The 24,658-nt window shown below is 40.3% G+C and overlaps 1 protein-coding gene across 1 annotated transcript; it reads left to right on the top strand.

Annotated features, from left to right (window-relative positions):
• The first annotated feature begins 9,103 nt into the window (after nt 1–9,103).
• C1R (complement C1r) lies at nt 9,104–22,886 on the top strand. Its single transcript, XM_039338787.1, has 11 exons — nt 9,104–9,262; nt 10,520–10,751; nt 11,360–11,552; nt 13,338–13,475; nt 13,975–14,171; nt 15,966–16,113; nt 16,199–16,320; nt 17,396–17,474; nt 19,924–20,064; nt 20,978–21,052; nt 21,921–22,886. Coding segments are annotated over exons 1-11 (2,157 nt in total). The 5' UTR covers nt 9,104–9,260; the 3' UTR covers nt 22,751–22,886.
• Nucleotides 22,887–24,658: the final 1,772 nt, after the last annotated feature.

Here is a 24,658-nt window from a genome sequence, read left to right as displayed (position 1 = left end):
TATTGGATTTGCTGCTTCCTGAAGTGTATGGTTCTGTGGTTTTCAAGAAGTCTGTTCCTTGCTGCTGCTTTCAGTCCTGATTGATCGTCTTTCAAATGACTCTGTATGTCCCAATCACTGCCTTGATTCCACTGGCCCTGCTTGGCTAGTCTCCCTTGACTTCCTTGAAATAAAAGTTACTTCAAGCAAATCATTCAGGAGTATTTTCCAAAAAGTCAAAATGGTGGTTGCGATGGTGTGATTGAAGCCCTGCTTTGTTTTTATAAACATTGCACAGATGGCACATACAACAGGTTGAGACTGGATTGTACTATTGTGGCCACTACTTTTTTTTTAACTGCATTACGCAGACATCTCTGTCTTTATTCCTGCCACTAACATTTGGCAATTCTGCCTTTTTTTTTTTTTCTGTAACTGTTGAATCTACTTGTACAAATACATCTACATTTACCAAATCTCCAGCCGCATATATATCATTCACCCTCTCCACCATTGTTTACTCCCCCTTTCCCCCAACCCATAGAAACCACAAAGTAGAATCCCATGCTTGTAAATATGAATAATTTAGAAACTCTATGGAGGAACAAAAGGCATTCATCTTCATTGTTTCTTTTCTTAAAAAAAATGTTAGCCATTGAACTCTGATGTTTGTGAAGTGCTATCATGCCTGATAACCAACCTTATTAACAACAATTTAAAAAAAATCAACAATTGATAGCGCAACCATATTCAGCAGTAGGTCCTCATTAGGAAACTATCTACATAGAGGGAAGCATGTAGTGGGTACCTGAAAATTCTGACTTAGGCCCAGTACTCTTCCAACATTTTCATAAATGACCTAGATGAGGGCACAGAAGGGAAACTCACCAAATTTTCAGAGGACACTAAACTGAGGGGAAATGCCAACATTTTAGGTGATAGGCTCAAGCTTCAGAAGAACTTTGACAAACTTAAACCACTGGGCCTTACTCAACAAAATGCAGTTCAGTGCTGAGAAACATAAGGTCCTACACACAGGCAAGAAAAACCAAATGCACACTTACAGAATAGGTGGTACCTGTTTCAACGGTAGCAACTGTGAGAGGGATCTACTGTAGATGTCCTAAGAGACGGCCACTTCAGTATGAGCCGGCAGTGGGCTCCAGCTGCCAAAATGCTAATGCAATACTAGGTTGCATCAACAGAGGGATAGTATCAAAATCACATGACGTGATAGCACAATGATGTGATACTGCATTGGCAAGATCACACTTGGAATAATGTGTCCAGTTCTGTTCGCCACAATAGGAAAAAGATGTTGAGACCCTAGAAAGAATACAGAGAAGAGCAACAGAGATGATAAGGGCCTGGAAGCTATACCATAAGGTGAACAACTGAGGGAACCAGATACAGCTAATCTGACGAAGAGAAGGATCATGACAGCAGTCTTCCAAGACTTAATGGGCTATCACAAAGAAGAAGGGGTCGACCTATTCTCCAAAGCACCTGAGGGCAGGAAAAGAAGTAAGGGGTGGAAGAACATTAAAGAGAGATTCAGGCTAGAACTAAGGAGTAGTTTCTTGACAGTGAGAACAATTAATCAGTAAAACAGCTTACCTGAGGAAGTTGAGGTTCTCCATCACTGGAGGTTTTCAAGAAGACCCCAGACAACAATTTGTCCCGAATGGTATATAGGGTCTCCTGCTTGAGCAGGGGGTTGAGCTAAAAGACCTCCAAGGTCCCTTCCAACCCTATTATTCTATGTTCTATGATAATATTAGATTGTTGGGTGTAGCCCAGAGTCGCTTTCTGTGAGATGGGCAGTCATATACATTTTATTAATAAATATTTCAGAAGCAAGAAGGGAGGCTGAAAAATAATTCTAATGATCAGGAAAAGAGGTCAGTCTTTTATATGATTAAAAATAAACATCTATTAATCATTTGTGAAAGACTGGTTGCCCTAAAATGAAAGAATGATCATAAAGATGAAGTTTTGTTTCGCCATAAAATAAGGTCACAATATCCTATTTTTACAAGCACCTGAGGTGAACTTGAATTTTCATTTTGTTTTAGCTCAGAGTTGCTTACAATATTCAAAATACAAAATAGAGCTTTTTCCTCAAAGCAACTACATTAAATGCTGTGCAACACTAAGACAGCATTTTTTTCAGGCTGGGGGGGTTGTGCTTTGTGTTGAGTGGCATACCCTTAAAAAAATATTGTGAGAACAAAGAAACAAGTGGAACCAGACAAAAACGATTTTTAAATAATTTTATTCAGCTCTAAATGAGATTAATCACAGTTGCACAGGGGTTAATCCTGTGTTTAATCACCATTTTCTTTAAGACATTCAACACTGGGAATTTGTAGTAACATTTGGAGACAGAGGCTGTTGGGACTGCCTATGAGTCTCAGGCTATACCTCCATTTTAAATTATTACACTACTGTAACCTTGGAGCAACGTAGACAGTGAATCCTATAAGGAATTGGACATCTCTGTCTACACAAGAATAATATCCCTCAGTTAAATCTTAGATGTTGTGCATCCTTTGAATCTTTGAAAATGAGATGTGTTCATCTTCTCTCATTTTTGCTACCGTGAGCAAGGGTTCTTGCAGACCTGTGGCTCTTTTGAAATTGAACACATCGGCTGACATGTCCTACTTCCCCTCTGCTATCCCCAGCTCAGGTTTCTCCCAGCCAGGCATACAGATAAGCCTAGGAACAGGGCCACGTCAGCAAGAAACCCAGCATCCTCATGTCACTTGCAAGATTCATAGATAATACACTTTACCAACTATGCTCATCTCCAGCATCATTTGTGGCTGCTCAGCAAAAGAAGTCTGTCTGTTGTACTCATCCATGTAACAGATTGCCCTAGTGAATACTTTGCAAACCAATAGACGTATAATAAATGGACATACATTTGTGGACTGTGTAAGTTGAGTGGGAGTGGATCTCTTTGCCTCTAGGTTATTGTTTCTCTTCTTGCACTGTTTATAAATTCATGAGACACTGGAAGTGGTGGAGCTATAAATTAGAATGAGAGCCATGATTACAAGCAAGGAGCTGAAAAGCTGATCTGTTGATATTCTCTATTACTTATTCACCTGGGAAAAGTTATGATTTGTTGAAAGCACAGCTCCAGGTTTGCTCCCTGAGCAAAATGCTCAAGCATTTGGTTTGTTAAGGTTGAGAACCACAAGGGGCAAATGCACAGGGACCATGAAGGATGCTTGTCATGGGGGGGGGGTTAATTGTTCAGGTAGTCCCGATTTGTGACCGCCTCATACAGTAACTGTTTGCAGTTACGAGGATGATGAAAAAGTAACTTTGAGACTAATCCTTCCATTTACAATTTTTACAGGTCTGTAAAGCAATGAAAAGCTGAAGTAAGATCATAAGCATAGTCATGGTTTCACTTAGCAACTGCTTCATTTAATGATTGAGTTGCAATTGGGGTCACTAGGCAAGGGTTACCTATAATATATCAGGGCTCAGATATAGCTGAGGACTAAGGGAGAGGAATCACTGGCGTAAGGGCCTTATAATTGTGTCACAAGTCATTTTACACTGATGCAAGATAGGGCTAGCCATTTAGACAACATTATTACTTCTGTATGTAACCCTATGCACTGTTAACTTGAAAGTAAGTCCCAATGAGTAAGAAGTCACTGAGGCTTACTTGCCAGTGTACAAATGTGACTGAGTGGTAAAGCAGCCAACTAAGTAGAGAAAGCATCACTAAAATTAGAGATTTAGGTTAGTTTTCTTAAGTCAAGGTCACTTTGTCCAGAGAGCAGTAGTGACTTGAGCTTCTAGGGCTGCAGCTTTTTTTTTTTCCAGCCTAGCCAGAAAAACTAAAGTCACAAATCATGTAAGTTGTAGTTTACTTTGTCGAATGCCTTGCTGAAGTCTAAGTATACTATGTCCACGGCATTTTTAAAAAAATGCATTAAAATGGTTTTTTTAATGCATTAATATGCATTTTTTTAAAAAAAGCATTTTTTAAAAAAAGAATTGTCCTGGGGGTGGGGTTCCTGAAAGCTTGCAATTTATTTCCCATTTTACTTAAGATTTATATGAAGCTGTTGGAAGAATCAGGGGTAGGTTTAAACTCAGTAGTTACTACTACACTGATAGTATCCAATTATATTTCTCCTTTTCTTTGAACTCAAGTCATGTCTCTGCACATCTCTGATTTGTGAAGAACTGGATGTGGAAAAATAAACTAAACTTCAATTTGCTCGACAAAGAGGTTGTTGTTGCTTCCAGGAAGTTGGATGTCAGAGTATGAAAAATATCAGATATGGACAGGATCACAGTTCCCTCTCAAGGACAAGGTCTGCAGCTTAAAGTCCTGCCTGAATTCAGTGCTATGGCTGCTTAGCCACATTATACCGGTGGGAATGAGGCTTTTCATCAGCTTTAGCTAATGTAGAGATACCTGAGGAATCTCAAGGTGGAATTATTACAACATGTTCATCACTGGACAATCTCAAAGACAATCCAAAATTGCACCTGGCAGCATGGAGGTGAGTGGTGCTTCCAAAAAGTGCCCCATAATTCAATGTTAAAGAGTTACACTGACTTTTTTTGTTGTTGTTGGTTGCGATGTCATGTCCGACCCATCATGACCCCATGGACAATGTTCCTCCAGGTCTTCCTGTCCTCTACCATCTTCTGGAGTCCATTTAAGCCCATGCCTACTGCTTACCCGTAGCTTTCTGGATTCTGTTCAAAATGATTTACCTATACAGGTTGTTCCACATTTTTAGGTTTTCCATGAGGCATCTTTTCCCATCACAGTTACATATAAGGGAAGCACCTAATTTTGTCTCTACTAAGGGGAGACATGAGTCACCTTGCCATTGTTGCTGAAGCTGGCCTTCTCCTTGTTATAGTTAAGAAGGTATTGATTAAAAATTCTTTTCAACCAGGGCTTTTAGTTTTTTCTGAATTCTTCAGATGCCATGCCAAGTCTCCATCATATGGTTTAAGATGTTTTTTGAGGATAACATTAAAAATCCTTTGCTTTCGGCAGACCTCTGTAGGGATTCTTCATTCTTCATCCCGTAATACCAAGGCAGAACATGGGCCAAAAGAAAATTAATCCCAGCCCATCTAGTAAAGCCACAGTGTCATTTGATGGTCTCTTTCCTGTGATGTTTATTAATATGTACCACTACCAGCTAGCTCAGGGGTCTTCAAACTTGGCATTTTTAAGACTTGTGGACTTCAACTCCCAGAATTCCTCAGCCATCATTGAAGTCCACAGGTCTTAAACTTGCTAAGTTTGTAGACCCCTGAGCTAGCTGGTCGGCCATTCTTCCTCTCTCCCTTCTGAGCTCTTTGCGCAGTGTAGTAAGAATGCATCCCCCCCCCAATCCCTTCCCTGTACCCTTAAAGGCACAGGAATCAAGTGCAAAGCAAGAAAGGCTTACAAAATAAAGAAACACATAAACTCCGGGGAGGGGGGTTCTTTAAGTTGCAGCGTGTCACGTGTCACAATGTTGCAACTAAGACTGAAAAGCTCCATCAGTTGCAAAAAGCTTTAGCCTTGAATTAAGCCTGTTTACCTTCAAAGAAAACTTTCTAAAAGCCATAGACAGACTCAAGATAAGGGGGTAAAACTAATTACATTTGTTTAAAGGGATTAAACCTATGGAAGTCAACACTTTGGACTCATTGCTAGCCTAAAATATAGACTAAAATATTCCAATAACCAAAGCACACAAACTGAGCCTCTGAATTACAAACACTGTGAAAACTGTACAAAAATCCTTATGGTAACCCAATCAAGCTGTCAGCTGATCCAGAACTAAATAAACCCAGCTCCTTTCTGACATGCTCGTCTGCTGGCTGCAGCGCTGATTGCATTCTCCTGGCTGGAGAAAATGAACCAGGACCTTTTCTTTCAGCATCAACTGCTGCTTCTTCTCTGTCCCTGTTTCCTCCCTACCTGCTCAGCTCTCCTCCTCTTTCCCTGTTGTCTTTTTTCCCCTTTCCCACCTAAACCACCTCCTTTTATAGCCTCTCCTCTTCTTCCCTCCCCTTTTTCTTCAGTTCACCTCCAGCTCTGTACCGCTGGAACCAATTAGCTGGAGCCCTGCCAGCTCCTGGGGCTTCTGCCAGCCCAGACAGTCCTGCAGCTGCAGCTGCCTCTCCCACAGGCTTGGGTTGCTTTGGCTCATTCCCCTCCCCGCTACACTTCTCTGGGATGTTGCATACCACCTGCCATGTGACAAAGTACCACAGGTGGTACACATACCACTGGTTGAAAAGCCCTGAGCTAGACTACTCATGCGGAGGCAACCTCGCCTCTCATGAAGGGCTGTGCCGGCATTGTCTACTTAACCCCGCCCTGAGAACTTGAGTGTTGCTGGAGCAATGTGCCCACTTCTATGCCTTGTGTGCTTGTGCCTTGTATCCTGGCCTGTTTGCCTCCTGGGCTGCTTTCCTCGACTTTGTGTGTGCCCATTGGATTTGGTTATCTAGCAACTCTTGCTCTACTGAGCTTGGAATCAGGACCTGTGCAACAAGGGTGCTTTCTGAGGACCTGTAGAACTCTTGCCATACGTGTGTGTGTGTGTGTGTGTGTGTGTGTCTGTGTGTGAGTAGTGGGGAGGCAGCACAGGAAGGACAATTCCATGTCATCTTTCACCTTGACATTCAATTCCCTTCTTCTCCCTTCTCCAGTTGTAAGGCACTGAAGATGCTGTATATTATAGAAATCCTAAGAAGCAACGTGAAGGAAGGGGACTTTTCACATTAGAATAGAATAACAGAATTGGAAGGGACCTTGTAGGTCATCTACTCCAACCCAACAGCTAAGCAGGACAATCTACACCATTTCTGACAGATGGTGGTCCAGTCTTTTCTTGAAAGCTTCCAGTGATGAAGCACCAACAACATCTGAAGGCAGTCTGTTCCATTGGTTGATTGTTCTTACTGTCAGAAAATTTATCCTTATTTCCAGGTTGAATCTCTCCTTGATCAGTTTCCATCCGTTATTCCTTGTCTGGCCTTCAGGTGCTTTGGAAAATAGGTTGACCCCCTCCTCTCTGTGAGACCTCCTCAAATATTAGAACACTACTATCATGTCTCCCCTGGTCCTTCTCTTGCGTTCTGTTAAATAAGGAATGCATTCAGCAGAGATACCAGAAAAGAGTCCTTAGGTTATATGGGGAAATGTAGGGGAAATCTCAAACCTAGCAGTTTCATGTGCTGATTCTTTTCTATTTTAGTTGAATCACACTCTTAACATCCTTCCCAAAGCACCAGCTACATTCACTTCCATTCTAACTGCTGACATATGAATAATAAACTCAGTCATTTTAAATTGACAATTCTTGCATGTAACACAATCCAGGTAGACATATTATGCAAGTCTTTTCTTAGCCAGGAGCAATATATGACATTATTACTGTTTGCAGTGAGTAAACCATATCTGCAACAACATATGTGACCTATGGGCACAACTTTCAATTTGACAATCTGCAAAAAGGAGCAAAAATAAAAATCACATCCCTAATTAGCTGGTAACATGGAGGGCTGGTAGAATGAATGCATATTTTGTATGCTCATATTCAATTGACTGATTAGTATTTACCATTTGCGGATAGTAGCTTGTTAACCTATGTAACACCACAACTTTGCAAGTTGTGCTTCCAGTGGGGTTCTGTGTATTATTCAAACTGCTGGTTATCATCTGTATAAAGCCCTACATGCCACAGGATCATGTTAATTGCAAGGTCTCTTGTCTCTGGTTTATGCTCTTCCAGGCTGGGCATATTCCATGTTTTCTCTTTGCCTCAATATCATCAATATCAAAGAAATGTGTGTTTTCTATGAAGTGTGCGTGTGTGTGTGTGTGTGTGTGTGTGTGTGTATGAATAAATGGTAAATATCTCCATCTTGGTGTCTTTAACAGATGTCTTTAACAACTAGAAGGTATTTTGTTAATTTCTGTTTTAGTGGATTAGTAGTTGAATGGTAAGGTTGTTATGGTGAGTTGGGCACTATATAGATTGGATAATCTTTCTTTCTTTCTTTCTTTCTTTCTTTCTTTCTTTCTTTCTTTCTTTCTTTCTTTCTTTCTTTCTTTCTTTCTTTCTTTCCTCCTATATGCCACCCATCTTGCCAAAGGTGATTCGATAATACATACAGTATATACCTGTATTGTACAGTATATACCTGTATTGCTATATGTTTTCACTATCCATAAATACAGCAAGTTGTCTTTTTTCTATCTATTGATAACACACATGTTGAATTAGGCTTAATGACACATCAGAAGTCTTGGTTTATTTTCTGGTTTTAGAAAAGCCATTGCGATTAATTGCTCTTTGATCAAATTTTCCCTCTCTCCCTCTCCTCTGTTTGGAACAGTGTTTCTCAACTTTGGCATCTTGAAGATATGTGGACTTCAACTCCACAAAATTGAAGAAGAATGGAGGATGGCACCCCAAGAATGGAGTGGACCTCAGCTACAGCTGGAGAATTTTGGGAGTTAAAGTCCATACCTCTTCAGGGTGCCAAGGTTAAGAAACGCTGCTCTGGAATGTCTCTGTGTATGCTGACCTTGGTTGATCTCCAGGAATGATAAAAAAAACTGAACCTAGTTAATGCTTGGATGAGATAAACTACTACACAGAGAGGTCTATGTGATACCCAAGAGCCAAGCTTAATTCCAGAGAGTATAATTTTACGTGTATATGCACACATTTATTTGCTGTAATGTATATGCTGTTCAATCCCCCTCAAAAGCTCCAATTAGCTTAGAAATAGTACAAAAATACAATAAAAGCAATAACATGAAAATTATAATACAATCAGACAACTAATAATAACAATATTTTTCTATTTATCATCACATTGAGGATGGCCATTCTACATAATAACAATGTCTCCATCATTCTATTTATCTAACTACTCACCTATGCTAACTACTCACCTGTCTCTAAGTGGACATATTTATATTAAAAATGTCTCTTTGGGTCTGTGTTTGTGTGTGTGTGTGTGTGTGTGTGTATGTGTGTGTGTGTGTGTGTGTAAACAGCAGAGGGCAGCAGAACACAACTTAGGAAAGCCATAACTATTACCTAATGGCTGGAAACTACCAGCTATCTCTCTTCCCTCCCACTCTGCATGTTCTACCCCAATCTCTGTGAATCATAGCTAACAGGGTTAAGAATTTATTGAAATCTGTTTGAAACTTCCAAGAACAGACCTCAAGAACTGGAGGGAGAAAAGAGAGCTTAAGTCCAGCTTCGAACATGTGAGTGTTGTTTGTGTGGGAAAGGGAGGTGGCATAGCTGCCTACTTGTTAAACCAAATGCAGAGATTTCTTTTTTTACTATATCTATATTAAAACGTCTCCAGAGACACAGAATATCTATGCTGTGCTTGAGAAGGAACTACAGGGCTGGGTTTAACCTTAGATGAATATAATACAGCCTCAAGGTGTTGCTAAAGTGCCTTGTTCCTGCTTTAGTACTGCAGCCCCTTACGCAGACGGGGTTAGCAAGTACAACATAGTGCTTTTCTTCATTCAACTAATGGGCTTGCTTCAAGACCCTTAGCTCATCTTCAACCGAAAAGCCAGGGATTGCCAATGTAGGCCAGAGACAGGGATTTGGGATTAGAGTTAGCAATTCCTCTCCAGGTTCCTTCGCAGCACTTGGTGATCTTTGGGTCCAAAGAGCTTTGTAGAACAACAGCAAACAAATCAGAGTAGTAACTACTTCACAGGGGATGAAATCAAAACTGAAAACCATTCAAGGACTATTGCTGCCTTTCACCTTTCCTTATTATCTCTAGGATGCTTGCAGAGAGCTTAGTCTACATAGCATTGTCAACAGAGGCCATAATATTCTTGACACTCTTGTAATTTCTGGCAGTTCTGAAGGATCCTAGTTTTCAAGGCTACCATACAGTATACTGTTCTGCTACGTGCTAAAGGATTTTTCACCTTCTGGATTAACAAGGGAACTGTTCTAATACAGAAGGATAAAACACCATGTTTCCATCAGGAATTGCAAGATCCAGTTCACTAGAAGGTCCATAGGCATAAGGATAGGATTTGGATTACAAAAGTTCAACTATCACTACAGCAATGAGATAATTTTCTGAAGTTATTTACTGCCTTGTACTGGTCATTTGGATATTTACAACCAGATCTGATAGCCCTAGTCCAGGACTACATATGTATACAGTATACACTGTGATTCTGTTAGCATCATTGTACGATTATAGACTGGATAGGCTGGGTGTACAGCATGTACCATTCTAGAAATCTAAGCTTCTCTGTTAAAAGGCAAAACAAGGCTTGTAATCCATAAATTCTACTTATGCAATACTGAGAAGATGTTTCAAAGGAAATAGATGCATTTTCTTTAAAGGTGCCTATTGCCCATTTCAATCTTCACGATATGTGTCTGTGTTTAGAGGGAGGGTGTCCACTTCAGAGGTCTTGTTTGCCCTGTTTTTTTGGCTCTGTCTTCTCATACATGCCTACATTGTGTTGCGTTGTCAGGTCTCCCATTGTCTTCCTGCTTCAGGGAGCTTTCTTATTTGCTGCAGTCAGTTCCAGGCCAACCACAAAGAAGCTTTATGGGGAGATCACTTCCCCAAATTATCCCAAAGCATACCCCAACAACAACATCAGTACCTGGGACATTTCAGTACCAAAGGGCTACAGAGTGAAGCTAAGTTTTTGGCTGTTTGATCTGGAGCCATCTGAGACATGCCGGTATGACTTCGTCAAGGTATGTGAAGAAAGGCTGGGTTGTGGTGATGGGAATCAGGATCTCTGAGATCCAAGTATTGCTACCCCTAAAGGGTCAGTTATTACTGTATTCACTGGACTTTGCATCACGAGGTCCTTCTTGTCTTCTTTATTATTCTCCTCGCCCTTTTTTGTATTTGAGCTCAGATTTAGTTGCAAGTGTTTTCCGGTGAAACTGCTCTATCAGAGCAACCTGGTCTACCCAAAAAAGGGACGGAGCATCCTGCTTCTGCTTTTGCCTTTCGGCCCCAATCTAGGAGCCTTGGATTAAAGAGTCTCCCTTTAATATTTTGTCAGTAAATTTAAATTTAACATTTAGTTGCAAGAAAACGCTTACTAGAGGGAATATTGATTTCCTTCCTTCTTCCTCTATAACACACCAACTTTCTGCATCTCAGTTTGTTTTCCAAATTCCCCTTGTTTCAATCCAAATTGGCAAGATGCTTTCTGCATGGACTGTTTTTAAAGGATTATAGTGCAATACCCCATGTACAGTATGTGTCAGGTTAATTGAAGATATTTTGGATCCTGTCCAAGAAGCTCTCCACTTTCTAATGTTTCCTTCCTTCTCTCCTTGGACTCTGGCAGATCACAGCAAACAAGAAGGACTTAGGCCGGTTCTGTGGCCAGGTAGACTCTGCCACAGGCAACCACCCACGAGACAAGGAGTTTTTGTCTACCAACAATCGAATGCGGCTCCTGTTCCAGTCTGACTTCTCTAATGAGGAGAATGGCATTGTAGTTTCCTATAAGGGATTCTTAGCTTATTATCAAGCCGTGGGTGAGTATAGAAACTGACCCAGCCTCACTTTTCAAGATCAATCAAGGCTTGTTAATGAGAAATATTTAGGGTGGGAGGAAAGGAACAGAAGAGGACATAAACATAAACAATCAAGAAAGAGTAGGTAACTCAGTGGAGAGCTTAGCTCATAAATAGCAATTCAGTCCAGATGGGAAGAAATCTGGGAAGAAGTATCTCACACTATTTAAAAATACTCTATTTTAATTAGCTCAGTATAAATAAGGTTGGGAAATACAGTTTCCAAGGTTCTGTGTCTATCTCAGTGTAGTGGTATATGTAAATATAGCCAGAGGCATCTGCAGAAAACTGGTGATGACATGAACTGATGACACATACATAGTGATGTTATCATGCAAATACTGCCTTTATATACTGGATGGATGACCTGGTGTGTGAACATACAGGTGAAAATCTGGCATCTCTAGTCTACAGCAATTGAAATTGCTAAATTGTCTTCAAAGGTAGTTCAACAGATAACATTGTGTAAATACCCCAGTGAGATGTTTACTAGCACTTAGGCTATCCCTGTCCAGAAATAGTAGAAATTGGTGAACCTGAATGGATGAAAAATATGTCAAGACACCAAGAGTGCCTGAGGCTCCAGTGACAAATGGAGCCTCAAAAAGAAAATACATTTTCTTTTTTAGGGGAATATACCCATATCAAAAACATTACATTTCCTGAAGACCACATATTCCAAACAGCACCTCTTTATCATGATTCAACTTATTAGCTCCAACACTACAGGCACCAGTTCAGCACCTTCATGCCTTTACCTGGTGAGACAAGGCATCCCATTTGAAATCCTTAGATGTCTTGCCTGTTAAGCAGCTTCTTTTCCAGCATGATGGATGGAGAATCCACGAATGGGTTTAGACTGTCTTCCTGCCCAATTAGACTAAGTCTGACAAAGTAGCCACGCCTCCTGCTCTGTCCTGTGTTTCCCAGACATGACTTAGTCTTCAGCCCAGCAGGACACGATTGTGTCATTCAGATGGAAAGATGAGAGAATCCAATAGTGCAAGAAGTGTTGCCAGATCAAGTGGAAAATCCTAATTCTACATAATGGAGCTGGAAAATTCATTGTTAAGTGACACCATCATTAATAGAGGCATCATGCAACCAGGCTCGATTGTATGACCCTTAGCCACAGTCATTAAGTGAAACAGCACAGTCATTAAGCAAGACATCACATGATCATGATTTGCAATTTTCCCTGCTTCCCCCACTAATTGAGCTTGTTGGAAGCCGGCTGGGAAAGTTGCAAATCCTGATCACATGACTGATGGAAGCTGCAACTATCGTAAATGAAAACCGCCTGCCAAGTGCTGTGGGGGTTTTCTCATGTCTTTAGGAACTGGGGGCTTTGGGTCACAGGAGGCTTTAACTGTATTACTTAAATTGTTATTTCACACCTGCAGTTCTGTCATAGCCGGTAAAGATCTGCAGCTTGAACATGCTAAGTGAAGAACAGCAGACCCTCAACATTGCAGCTATCTATAAATATTTGCCAGTGAGGGAATAAGATTTTTAGTAACCATTCATCTCCAGCTGAGGTGCAGCACATATGAGCAAGCAGGTGTATTATAATAGATCATAAGCAGGAGGACTAGGATTTCTTCTTTTACTGGGGAAGCTGCCCTGGAAACAGCTGCCTTGAGAATGTTTTTTCTGCTCAAGAGCAAAAGAATGAACTGACCTTAAATGCAAAATCAATAAAATCCTGTAAACTATTATGTTTCCTGCTTTCATCTCATCCTCTAGATCTAGATGAGTGTGCCCCCACAAATGACATTGAAGATGGTCCTCAATGCCAGCATTTCTGCCACAACTATATAGGGGGCTACTTCTGCTCTTGCCAGCCCGGCTACCAACTCCAGAGTGATGGGCACTCTTGCAAAGGTGAGTCTACCTGATCACCCAAAAAAGCAGAATACTGGAGAGAACAGGGAGCTCATGTAGAGCAATGGCCAGAAGAATACCAATATGGAAGAATGCAAGATAACATTCAGGAAGTTTGCAGGAATCATTAATGGAGAAGTTACAATTTAGTTCTGGGAAAGGAGAGGAGAAAATATGAAAATGAAATTCAGAACAACCCTGCCTTGATTCCCTCTGGTATGAGAAGCAGCAGAGGAAATCTCTGAATGGCTTTAAAATTCTGCTATTACACCTTACAATTGTGTCTAGCAATCCTATAAATCCTGGGGTTTCTGATTTCTCATCTAGTCTATCTCAAAGGGCCAATAACCGTTGTCTCTAATGCCATCAAGGTGCTATTCAAGTTTTGCAATGCCATAGGAAAAGAAATAGATCCCAGAAATATACCACCTGCTGCTTTGTCGATGGGCTGATATGAGTTTTCCTTCCAGTGAATCTTCTTTTGTTTCTTCCTCTGCAGTGGACTGCAGCAATGAACTATTCACAGAAACCTTTGGGCATTTGTCAAGCCCTGGATATCCTGAGCCTTATCCACCCAACTTGCAGTGTAATTACAGCATACGGGTAGAGAAAGGGATGACCATTATTCTCAAGTTCTTGCAGCCATTTGAAATTGATGACCACCAGCAAGTCCGTTGCCCTTATGACCAACTTAAGGTACTGCAGATTAATAAATTCCTAACTGGTATTGCCATTCAGTACTTGGGTCAATCCTATAATGGATGATAGATCAGGAATAAGGAAGCTTCAATGATTGCTACAATCTGTTCCAGGTTCTCATTGTGGAATTAAACTTTTTGGGTTTTCCTAAGAAAGATCTATGGAAATAGCCAAAATATTGTCCAATATTGTCCATGTTCCATTTACATTTTAAAGTAAACTCTACTGTAAATAGGGTGAGTTGTTCCAGGGAGCTTGGCTTCTTCTGAAATGCCTATTACAGACCAAATGACTCATGTAATAGTTTGTGTATAACAAGTGTACAAGCAGAACACAAGTACACACCAAGTGCTTTCACTGTTACAAAACAGACAACATACTGACCATAGTTGATCCAAAGGGGAAATCTTGAATAACTATCAGATTGGGCACCTTCCGTTTGTTTCATATTGCTGTTCACTTCACACTATTGTCATGTTGAAAGAAAAATATTCATCAGGGTCCAGTCCAAGCCAGGAATAAACAAAATGGAGACTGCTTTAGAAAGAAGGTTGTAGTTTATTGAAGAACAGAACCACAAGACATGTGGCTCTGGAGCAGCTGACCACATGTTGCTGGGAGTTTTTATGCTTATGTTTGGGCTTTTGTGTTTGGAGTTGTTCCTGTAGCATGAACTTTGACCAAAGGTTCAGTGTGCCTTTTTAGTATTCTGATGGTGGTGGGTTAATCCTATTATGTCCTAAAGATCATGTCCTGCATCCCTGGGGCTGTGGCTGATGGCTATGTCCTGTGTTGGATGGGTGAGGGGTTGCTGGTTCTAGGGATCTTTGTCTTTCTAATCCCATCAGCTCTAAATTTCCCGGTTCCAGCCTTTCTGAAAGGATTATCAAATCTGCATTTCTACAGACCTGGCTTTTGCTTGGGGCAGAGAGACTTGTGGGAGGGGGTTTTCTGCCTTTTAAGAACTTCTCCATTATTCCTTTGGGGAAATATAATATTCTGCCTTTTTAATATTCCCCAAAATATTTCTTTCTCTGGGGGGGGCTGACTTCCCACAGTCAAAATGCTTTTGTTACTACATATAGAGAGGCTTTCCCTGCACCCCCTAATATGAACATTTATTCAATCATTTTGCCTTAATAATTATGTATGTATATATATTTATTACTAAATTATTTATTTATTACATTATTTAATTTTTAGAAAATACGTTAAGTAAATATGTTAAGTAAATTCAAAACATTAAATTAAATGAAACATTAAAATGCAGCAACTAACAATGAAATCAAAAGTTAATATAAAAAGATAATTGCAAGAAAAAGCCAAAAATTATATAAAAGAGCTAACATGAAAAACCAAAATCTAGAGACAATGAGCTGAGAGGGGTGGCTATAGAAATTAAATAAAGAAATAATAAAGAAATGATTATGGGAAATCCATCAAAATAAGCAAAAAGAGAAATATTTCAACAACATTTAAATGTCTTTGCTCTAAGTTCCGCCTTAGTTATAGTAGAGAAAAATTAAATTTGAACCTATGGATAGATAACTTTTGATTGATTGGTTGGTTGGTTAGTTGGTTTTAATAGAAATATTCAAAAGGTATAAAAATGTAATTCGAATAACCATATAGAAAAATTACACTCTGAATTTGGCACAAGTCAAATTTTGGAATGTCTTTTTCATTCTAATGAGCTTATAGCCAAATCTCCCAAATAAGTTTGTTTCCCATTTCATATAACATCTTCTGACAGATGGACTATTCATTTCTGAAACTTGAATTTCTTACTAGATCCATGCTGGCATGAAACAGATTGGTGAATTCTGTGGCAAAGTGCCTCCAAAAACCATTGAAACCAATAGTTCTTCAGTAGATGTCATTTTTCTCACAGATGAATCAGGATACAGTCGAGGATGGAAGATTTCGTACAGTATAGAAAGTAATTATTTCCCATCCAATACTTTAAAAGGTAATGAATGACTTTTCGGCTGCTGCTTCTTTCATTTCTTTCTCATCTCCAATAGGGATCCGCTGCCCAAAGCCTGTGCCAAAAGATGCCTTCACCATCATCAAGGACCCACAGCCCTTGTATCAATACCAAGACTACTTCATTGTCAGCTGCAAAACTGGATATAACTTGATGGAGGTGAGCCTTATTCATCTGAGTGCTTTATTATTTTTATCTCTTATAAGCTTTTTTCTTGCAATGACCTTGATCCAAATGGTCTCCCTGTTGCTTCTTCTAAAAGCTTTCCTTTCTTTCTACATCTCCTACTCTTTTTCATGGAAGCAAATTAAGATATGTGTCAAGGCATGAAAAAACAAAATACGTATCTTCCCCATGCAAAAGAAAGAGGTCAAACTGTACTTGGATTTCTGATTAAAGACAGAGAGTTGCCAATTGCGCAATTTTTGAATAGTTAATAAAGCACAGAGAAGAAATTGGAGAAATCGAAAGTGTAACAGAGAGAAAGAAAACATTAATTTGAAACTCAGCTCTAGAAGCTGCTTTGAAGGTCAGAACTCGATTCTATTAGCACCAAACTTACAACTGCAAGCTTTTCTCATGTTTTCACACTACTGAATAACTCTAACCAGTCATATATTAACTAGAGAAGACTAGTGAGCTGGTCCCCCCCCCCAGCCTATTTTCTTGTAGGATTACATTTGTTACCCCAGAGTCCCAGATTTTAATTAAAAAGAATTCTCCAACTGGTATAAACATACAATCACTATAGCTTGTCCAATAGCAAATTCAGTCTAAAACTAATGACAACAATTAATCCTCTTTATTATTAAGATATTTTTTCTTGAAGAAAAACCCAAATCTGAAAACTTGTTTTCATGAGGTTTCTGAAGACCCGCCCTGCTAATGCAGGGAATTACTTTTGAGTAATCATTATATGGGGGGGGGGGAAACGGGGGTCAGAGATATGAAGATGGATTGCTTTTGGCTTTGGCAATGTTGTCAGTCCCAGAATGGTGTCAGTAACATGGGTGAGGGATCCTTCTTACATTTTTGGAAAGAGAAAGCTTTTCTTCTTACCACAGATTCCAACAAGGAGAAAGGCTAAGGTAAAATCCCATGTACAGCTTACCCCATCTGCCACTGCCAAACAAAACTTTCGTAAGGTTGCATCTCTAGTCTGATTTGAACCTCAGTCGGCAGGACCATCAACAAAGGTATTAAGTTGATTGCTAGTTGTTTTTCTTTTGAACAGGGTAAAGAACACCTGACATCCTTTACCTCTGTCTGCCAACATGATGGGACCTGGCATCGTTCTATGCCCCGATGTGAAAGTGAGTAGTTAGTCTTTCCTACTTGTTGCCTGCAATACTACCTAAGCAGATCAAGTTCCACAAATTACGGTGACCTTTTTCATGACTTGAACACTGGGCGCTATCTAACAAAATGAAATTCAATGGTGAAAAAAGTAAGGCTCTACATTTAGGCAAGAAAAACCAAATGTACAGGTATAGTATAGGGGATACCTTGCTCAACAGTAGTAACTGTGAGAGGAACCTTGGAGTCCTAGTGGACAATCACTTAAATATGAGCCAGCAGTGTGCTGCTGCAGCTGCCAAAAAGGCCAACACAGTGCTGGGCTGCATTAACAGAGGGATAGAATCAAGATCACATGAAGTATTAATACCACTTTACAATGCCTTGGTAAGGCCACACTTGGAATACTACATCCTGTTTTGGTCACCACGATGTAAAAAAGATGTTGAAACTCTAGAAAGAGTATAGAGAAAAGCAACAAAGATGATTAGGGGACTGGAGGCTAAAACGTACAAGGAACAGTTGCTGGAATTGGGTATGTCTAGTTTAATGAAGAAAAGGACAAGTGGGGACATGATAGCAGTGTTCCAATATCTCAGGGGCTGCCACAAAGAAGAGGGAGTCTAGCTATTTTCCAAAGCCCCTGAAGGCAGGACAAGAAGCAACAGATGGAAACTAACCAAAGAGAGAAGCAACCAGAACTATGGAGAAAGTTCCTGACAGTTAGAACAATTAACCAGTTAGAACAACCTGCCTCCAGAAGTGGTGAATGCTCCAACACCGGAAGTTTTTAAGAAGAGACTGGACAGCCATTTGTCTGAAATGGTATAGGGTTTCCTGCCTGAGCAGGGGGTTGGACTAGATGACCTCCAAGGTCCCTTCCAACTTGATGATGATGATGACGACGACGACTCCTGGCACCGAAGGACTAGAGCTGGGAATCTTCATTGCCCACGGCAGTAAGAAGCCTTTTGCTGCCTCTATCCACAAGAGAGTCCACTGTGTTCATTCAATCTATACTGGGCAATAAATAGGACTCTTCTTCATGGTATACCAATTCTGAGCCAAAAAAATATACCAGCATATCTTGCCTTCATTGTCTGTCCTTATCTTGGAGCAGCCCTTATTTATGGTGAATGAGGCATGCCTCAAAGAGTGATTGCCAGATTCTCCTGGCTTTGCTTCCTTCTGCTCCTATCAAATGTTACTCAGCATATAAAATTTCAGGCAATCACTCTCCTTTATGTGTGATAGAGCTTAGACAGGGATGGAGACAAATTTTGATCTATAGTTAAACAGGAAAGTTTAGCCATCTCTGATTTTACAGAAGTGTATAGAAAGAAACCTGATTATTAGCTGGTATCAGCTGATAATCAAGCTCCTTTTGGACGTTTAGCACCATTTAATAATAATGCTAAGATATTTAAAAGTAAACTAAATCATAACTGACAGGAACATCTTCATTTGTCAGCTCTTTGTTCAGCTGATCCATGTCTCCAAGCTGGGTTCAGCTCAGAACCTCAATGTATGTGGGGGGTAGGGGGAGATCCCAATTTAAAAGAAGTACCCTCTGTATTTCTTAAATGAAAAAAGAAAAGAAAAGAAGGGCCCTAGAAGATAATGTCCAGAAACTGGAGAGGTGGCAGATTCATAAAAAAAAACCCCACCTCATTAGATATGCCTCTATAGCTAATCTCTTCCTAGGAGTCACCTAGCTATAGTGCCAATCGAATGGTCAATGAAACCCATCTGATTCCATTCAGGGCAAACCCTGTGCTGAGATAAGACAAAAAAAAATAATGCTGCTTTAGCACAGATGTGGCTAAGGATGACTTTAAGATAGCAATGCGATGAAAGCAACATCAGGAAGAAGTAGCCAGAAAAAAAAGGTTGCTGGGATGTTTTTGGTGCAATTGTGCAAACAAAGAAACGCTCCTAACTTGTGGAAATTGGCTCTTAGATTTATGCTCTTTATTTTCTGACATGCTGCCAACACTTGATCTTACATCTGACAATCCTGAGGGGGCTTTCTTTTATTTCTTTATGTTTCCCTGCTAAACCTCTCTCTGAATTGTCTTAAGGATTTGGTATCTTTTTGCCTGTGCATGAAAAAGCATTTCTTTATATGGAGATGTAATTTGGATATAACTAATAGCAGGGAAATAAGCTAACCCTCTCCTTTGCTTCTCATTTAAAAACAAACCAAACTAGTGATTGATACTGCTACATCTCACACAAAGTTTTGATCTTCTTCACTAAATAGGACCTAAAACAGAAACTAAAATTCACCATTATTGCATTGTTCTGTCAGGGCAGGATTTGAGCTATGACATACCATTCACCATAGCCTGAGAAAGAAATGAATGATTCCTGTGAGGGTGCTGATCTTGGGTTGTGATCGTTTCTGAATCCTGGAAAATCCCAGAGAGAGATACTTCTTTTCATCTTATGTGTTTTGTCTTGCAGTTGTGAATTGCGGTGAACCTAAATTTCTGAAAAACGGGGCATTTAATTTTGTAACAGCAACAAAAAATAACAACTATGAGTCAGTTATCAAGTACCGCTGTAATGAACCCTATTATCGCCTGCTCAACACCCCAGGAAAAGGTGAGACCTTGCCTAGCCAGATCCATGTAAGCCCAGCGCAAGCAGTTCAAGCTGCAGCAATGCATGGGAAGCTTGGCAAACCATCAGCTGAGAAATTTCCTTGCTTTTGTATGTGTATCTTCTTTACCGGAAGGGGAAGGGGCAGAAGTGGGGGGGGGGAGGAAGCCTGGGCATGCTCCAGGTTGCCTTGGTGAAACTGGCAGGGAAGACCTCATTGAGGCTGCCTTACAAACAGCCTTCCCTAGAGATATGGATGGACTTGACTCTTGTTGGCCTTTTGGAAAACAGCAAAAACCTGGATTTCCCCGTCAGAACTGGGGCCAGGATGTTGATGGAGCTGGCACAAGATGCCCCATTTATGGATGAAGTTCTGGCAGGATCTCAATGGTGCCTTTATTGTTTTAATGCTTTTTTTAAAAAAAATAATTGTATTATGTTATTCTTATCTGGCATCCAGAGTTTCTTTTGGTAGATGGCTGGACATATAAATTTAATAAATAAATAAATTTCCTTTAAAAATAACATAAAAGATAGTAATGAAACAATAACCGATGGCTCTTGGGCATTTGATTTGACAATGTTAATTCTTTAAATAAATTCATTATAGCCAGAAAAAATATTTATTTTATTTATTTAAATTGGTTTTAGCTGCCCAACCTCGATGGACTCATTGTGGGCTAGAGTACTTGGTGTTAAAACACATTGGACAGCAATAAATGTATTTTTTGGTTGGTTGGTTTGAGTGAGTGAGTGAGTGATTTCAATCTCATTGCACTTGTAAGATGTTCAGATATACAAAAAAAGAACACAAAACATCTATGGTTAAAAAAACAATAAAATGTTCAAAAATAAACAAAAACCATTGAGCATTCAATATCTGGCCCCACTATTCTTGTTTTTGTTTCTCCTTTAGGTATCTACACCTGCTCAGCTGAGGGTTCCTGGAAGGATCAAATTGATCATGATGACATTCCAATGTGTCTACCAGGTAAATCATGCCCAAAGATTTTTCTAGCACATGATTCACTTCTTCCCAGTAGTCATAGCTGATGCTGGTGCCAGAAGACTAGCAGGTCGTAGAACCAGAAGAGGCAGAGAGGAAGCAGGCATCATGTTCATTGTTATTTGACCTACTAGAATGAGATGGGATTCTGGATCCAGCCCTGAGATTAGTTTCAGTTCTCATTCTCTTCTTAAAATTAACTTCTGTAAATAAAAGGAAGATAGGCAGATAGCACAAACAAAAAAGCAGAGATCAAAACATATAAAAGAAGCATACTGATAAAGCATATTGCAATTGTCAGATGTCTTTTTAAATAACCACAACCAGTATTTCTGGTTAGAAATCTTTGCTGAGAATTTTAAAAAAATAAGTCTGAGACCTTTGAGGTCTGTTTTTTTTTGGGTCAGTTCTCACTTCTTTTGTGGGTCCAGAAGGACAAACAAGAATAGCACTCACAGACAGTCCTAATAGGAAGATTAAGTCATAGGTGCCAGAGAAGCTTGGAGAAAGAAGAATAAGCCACGCAACCAATTATTGGTAGGCTTTAGGTGCCCAGTTCTGGTAGCTGTCTTTGCCAAGTGTAGCAGGATCCTGTCTGTTGAATTACCTTCTGTTTCCTCTTCTGGTAGTGTAATGAGAGAGGTATTGATACCTGACATTTTTAGCTCAAAACGGGGACAGCAGCAAGTTAATGGATTAACAAGAACTAAAGAAGAAGTGGATTAAGAGGCTGGCTCTGGTGTGGTTTAAGGAAAGATAAGGTGGACAAATAAGGAAAGTTTGCTTAGGGAGAGGTCAAGAGGGCAGGGAGATGGTGCTGCAGCCTTTCTGAGCATTCTCTCTCTTTTCACAGTGTGTGGAAAGCCAGACAACCCTGTCGTTGAAGTCCAGCGAATTATTGGAGGGAAGAATGCCCCACGAGGCAGTTTCCCATGGCAAGCTATGACGGTCATCGCTGGACGAGCAGGAGGGGCACTGCTGGGTGATCGCTGGATCCTGACAGCTGCCCACGTTGTGTACCCAAAAGGGAAAGAGAATGACACAGAGATGCTGACCCCTGCGCAGGTAGCAGAGAAGGCTGAAATCTTCCTGGGTCACACAGATGTTACTGAACTATACAAAGTAGGCAATAAACCAATTCTCAGACTCTTTGTGCATCCAGACTACAATCCAAAGGATGAGCATAACTTTGATGGAGACATCGCACTCATTGAGTTGAGGGATCCGGTGACTCTTGGCCATGACATGCTGCCTATCTGTCTCCCTGAGTCAGGAAACACCACCTATTATCATCCAGGTTGGATGGGGTATGCCAGTGGCTTTGGAGTAGAAAAAAACATCCTTGCTAGCAGGCTGAAATATGCCCCCATTCCAGTGGGCAACCAGGATAGGTGTCGGGAGTGGTTGCGAGGAAGGAAGATCTCTCACAAGGATCCAGTCTTCTCAGACAACATGTTTTGTGCTGGTAGCCCCTATGGAGGAAAAGACACCTGTCAGGGCGACAGTGGAGGGGCCTTAGCTGTGCGTGATCCAGAGACTCAGCATTGGGTGGCCACAGGCATTGTTTCTTGGGGCCTTGAGTGTGGCAAAGGGTATGGTTTTTATACCAAAATCATCAATTACTTGGATTGGATAAAGGGCATTGTTGGGAAGGATTGGGTGTCCATGCAGGTTTCTCATTAGCCTACTGAAGAAGTGTAAACTAAATTATGATTCTATGCATGAATGGAAAATACATACTTCTCATTAGCTTTCTGCTGTTCTTGCCGCCCTGCCCTCTTTCCTTTGATACCAAATAAATGTATAGTTGCTTCTCTTATTGGCTGGGAGAGGAGGGAACAATTCCTCCTGCCGTCATTTCTCTACTCATTTTCCGATGCCATCAGCAAAGAGAAAGATTTTGGGAAAAGCAAAGAAAGATTTCTGAATAGGACAAGGAAGTGTTATTTCTTCCCATTCCCATTTCATCCTCTTGGCTCAAAAGTTTCTTTGGGGTTCTTTCTAGTATCAGTGGGGACTCTGAGATGGGAAATGATTGCACACTATATAATTTTGTGAATGTGAATATATTTTTAGCATCTGGCTCCAGAATCTGCCATTAGATCAGTGGTTCTCAACCTTTTTAATGCCACGACCCCCAACCGGTCGTAAGTCAAGGACTACTCAACCGGTCGTAAGTCGAGGACTACTCAACTGGTGCAGCACCATTTGCAGAATGGGAATTTTGGGGGGCTCAGCAGGGCAGAGACAGCCTGGACAATTCCTATTGGCTTTTGAAAGCCAATAGAATTAGACTCTATTCAAGAGAGTCTATTCTATTGGCTTTCAGAAGCCAATAGAATAAAAGGGAGTAGCACAGCTAAGGAAAAGGGGGAAAAAATGGCGGACTGCGTTGTTTGGTGACCCCCGTGAAATGGTCGTTCGACCCCAAATGGGGTCCCGACCCACAGGTTGAGAACCGCTGCATTAGATGCAGCCATCTGAACCAAAAGATAGCTACCAATTTGTTTTGTAAAAATGGCACATTTTTTCATTTATTGTTGCAATAAGAGAGAGAGAGAGAGACCCCTTTATCCCCTACTAAACTAGACAATTACTGGTTTAACTAACAGCTTCTACTGATATTTCCTCTGTCAAATCTTTAGTTGCTTAGCAAAATAAACTAAAGATAGCTAAATCAAACAAGATCATCTCAAAAAGATTTGTGTATTATTTTCATTAACAGCAGAGAGGACTTCTGATACAAACTTACGATAACACCATAACACATTCTCAGATATAATGTATTTTTTGTGATTAATAAACATTAAAGTTAAGCAAGTTATCAATAAATCAAAACATGTCAAGAACATTTGTTTATGGCAGAGAATGTCATGTGTCATAAACTTTGTTGCTAAGACTATGCAAAACTATCTAGAACAGGGGTGTACTAATTGCAAGGCTGGGGAACGAACTGCTCTAAATCTGTTGATCCAAGTCTATTTAAGCAGGAGACATAAACCCAGTGCTGAGAGTTTTGTGCCTCTTGATGTCTGTTCTGCAACAGGAAGATCTTCCGTGTCTATATGACTCCTTTCTTGTCATAAAACAACTTATCTAACACTACTGAGTCTAAGAATCTCCTGCTTTCATGTATTTCCTGTATGGGTAAATTTATAGATGGACCTGGCCTAAAATATATCTCATTTCTTAGCAACATCGTTTTCCCACCTCCTCTCTGTGAAGCTGTCTCCATCTGGTTCTCAGCTCATGAGCAAAACAAGAGGTTTTCCTTAACTCTCCTGGTATTGAAATCAGTCTCAAAATGTGGGAAACCTCCTTGGCTTTGATACTCCTTAACCTGGAGGAAGGTGAGATTGCTACCAATGAGTAAGGATGAGCCATAGAGGCAGAATAGGGTACAGCAATGGTGGCAGCTTAATTTCAAGCTGGTATTGTTTCCTGCTGACTCAGGTTCTGGTGAATAAATTTCCAAACAACAGTGGAGAAAGGCCCTTTGAAACGCTACAAGCTATGCAAATAAAGAAATGGGACGTTGTCACTTAGAGATGTTTAGACACTTTCTCTGGTCACCATGGTCAAGGAAGAAGT

The sequence above is a fragment of the Crotalus tigris genome, unplaced genomic scaffold (genome assembly GCF_016545835.1).
Source record: "Crotalus tigris isolate CLP2741 ecotype Arizona unplaced genomic scaffold, ASM1654583v1 scf7180000017716.2861928, whole genome shotgun sequence".
In the NCBI taxonomy this organism is placed as follows: domain Eukaryota; kingdom Metazoa; phylum Chordata; class Lepidosauria; order Squamata; family Viperidae; genus Crotalus; species Crotalus tigris.
This window is presented reverse-complemented; position numbering and strand designations above follow the sequence as displayed.

Bases quoted from the DNA above. Each gene is read 5' to 3' on its own strand.
- C1R (XM_039338787.1), top strand. The intron at 11,553-13,337 runs GTGAGTATAGAA...CTCATCCTCTAG, and splicing joins AGCTTATTATCAAGCCGTGG to ATCTAGATGAGTGTGCCCCC. The intron at 16,321-17,395 runs GTGAGCCTTATT...TCTTTTGAACAG, and splicing joins CTGGATATAACTTGATGGAG to GGTAAAGAACACCTGACATC.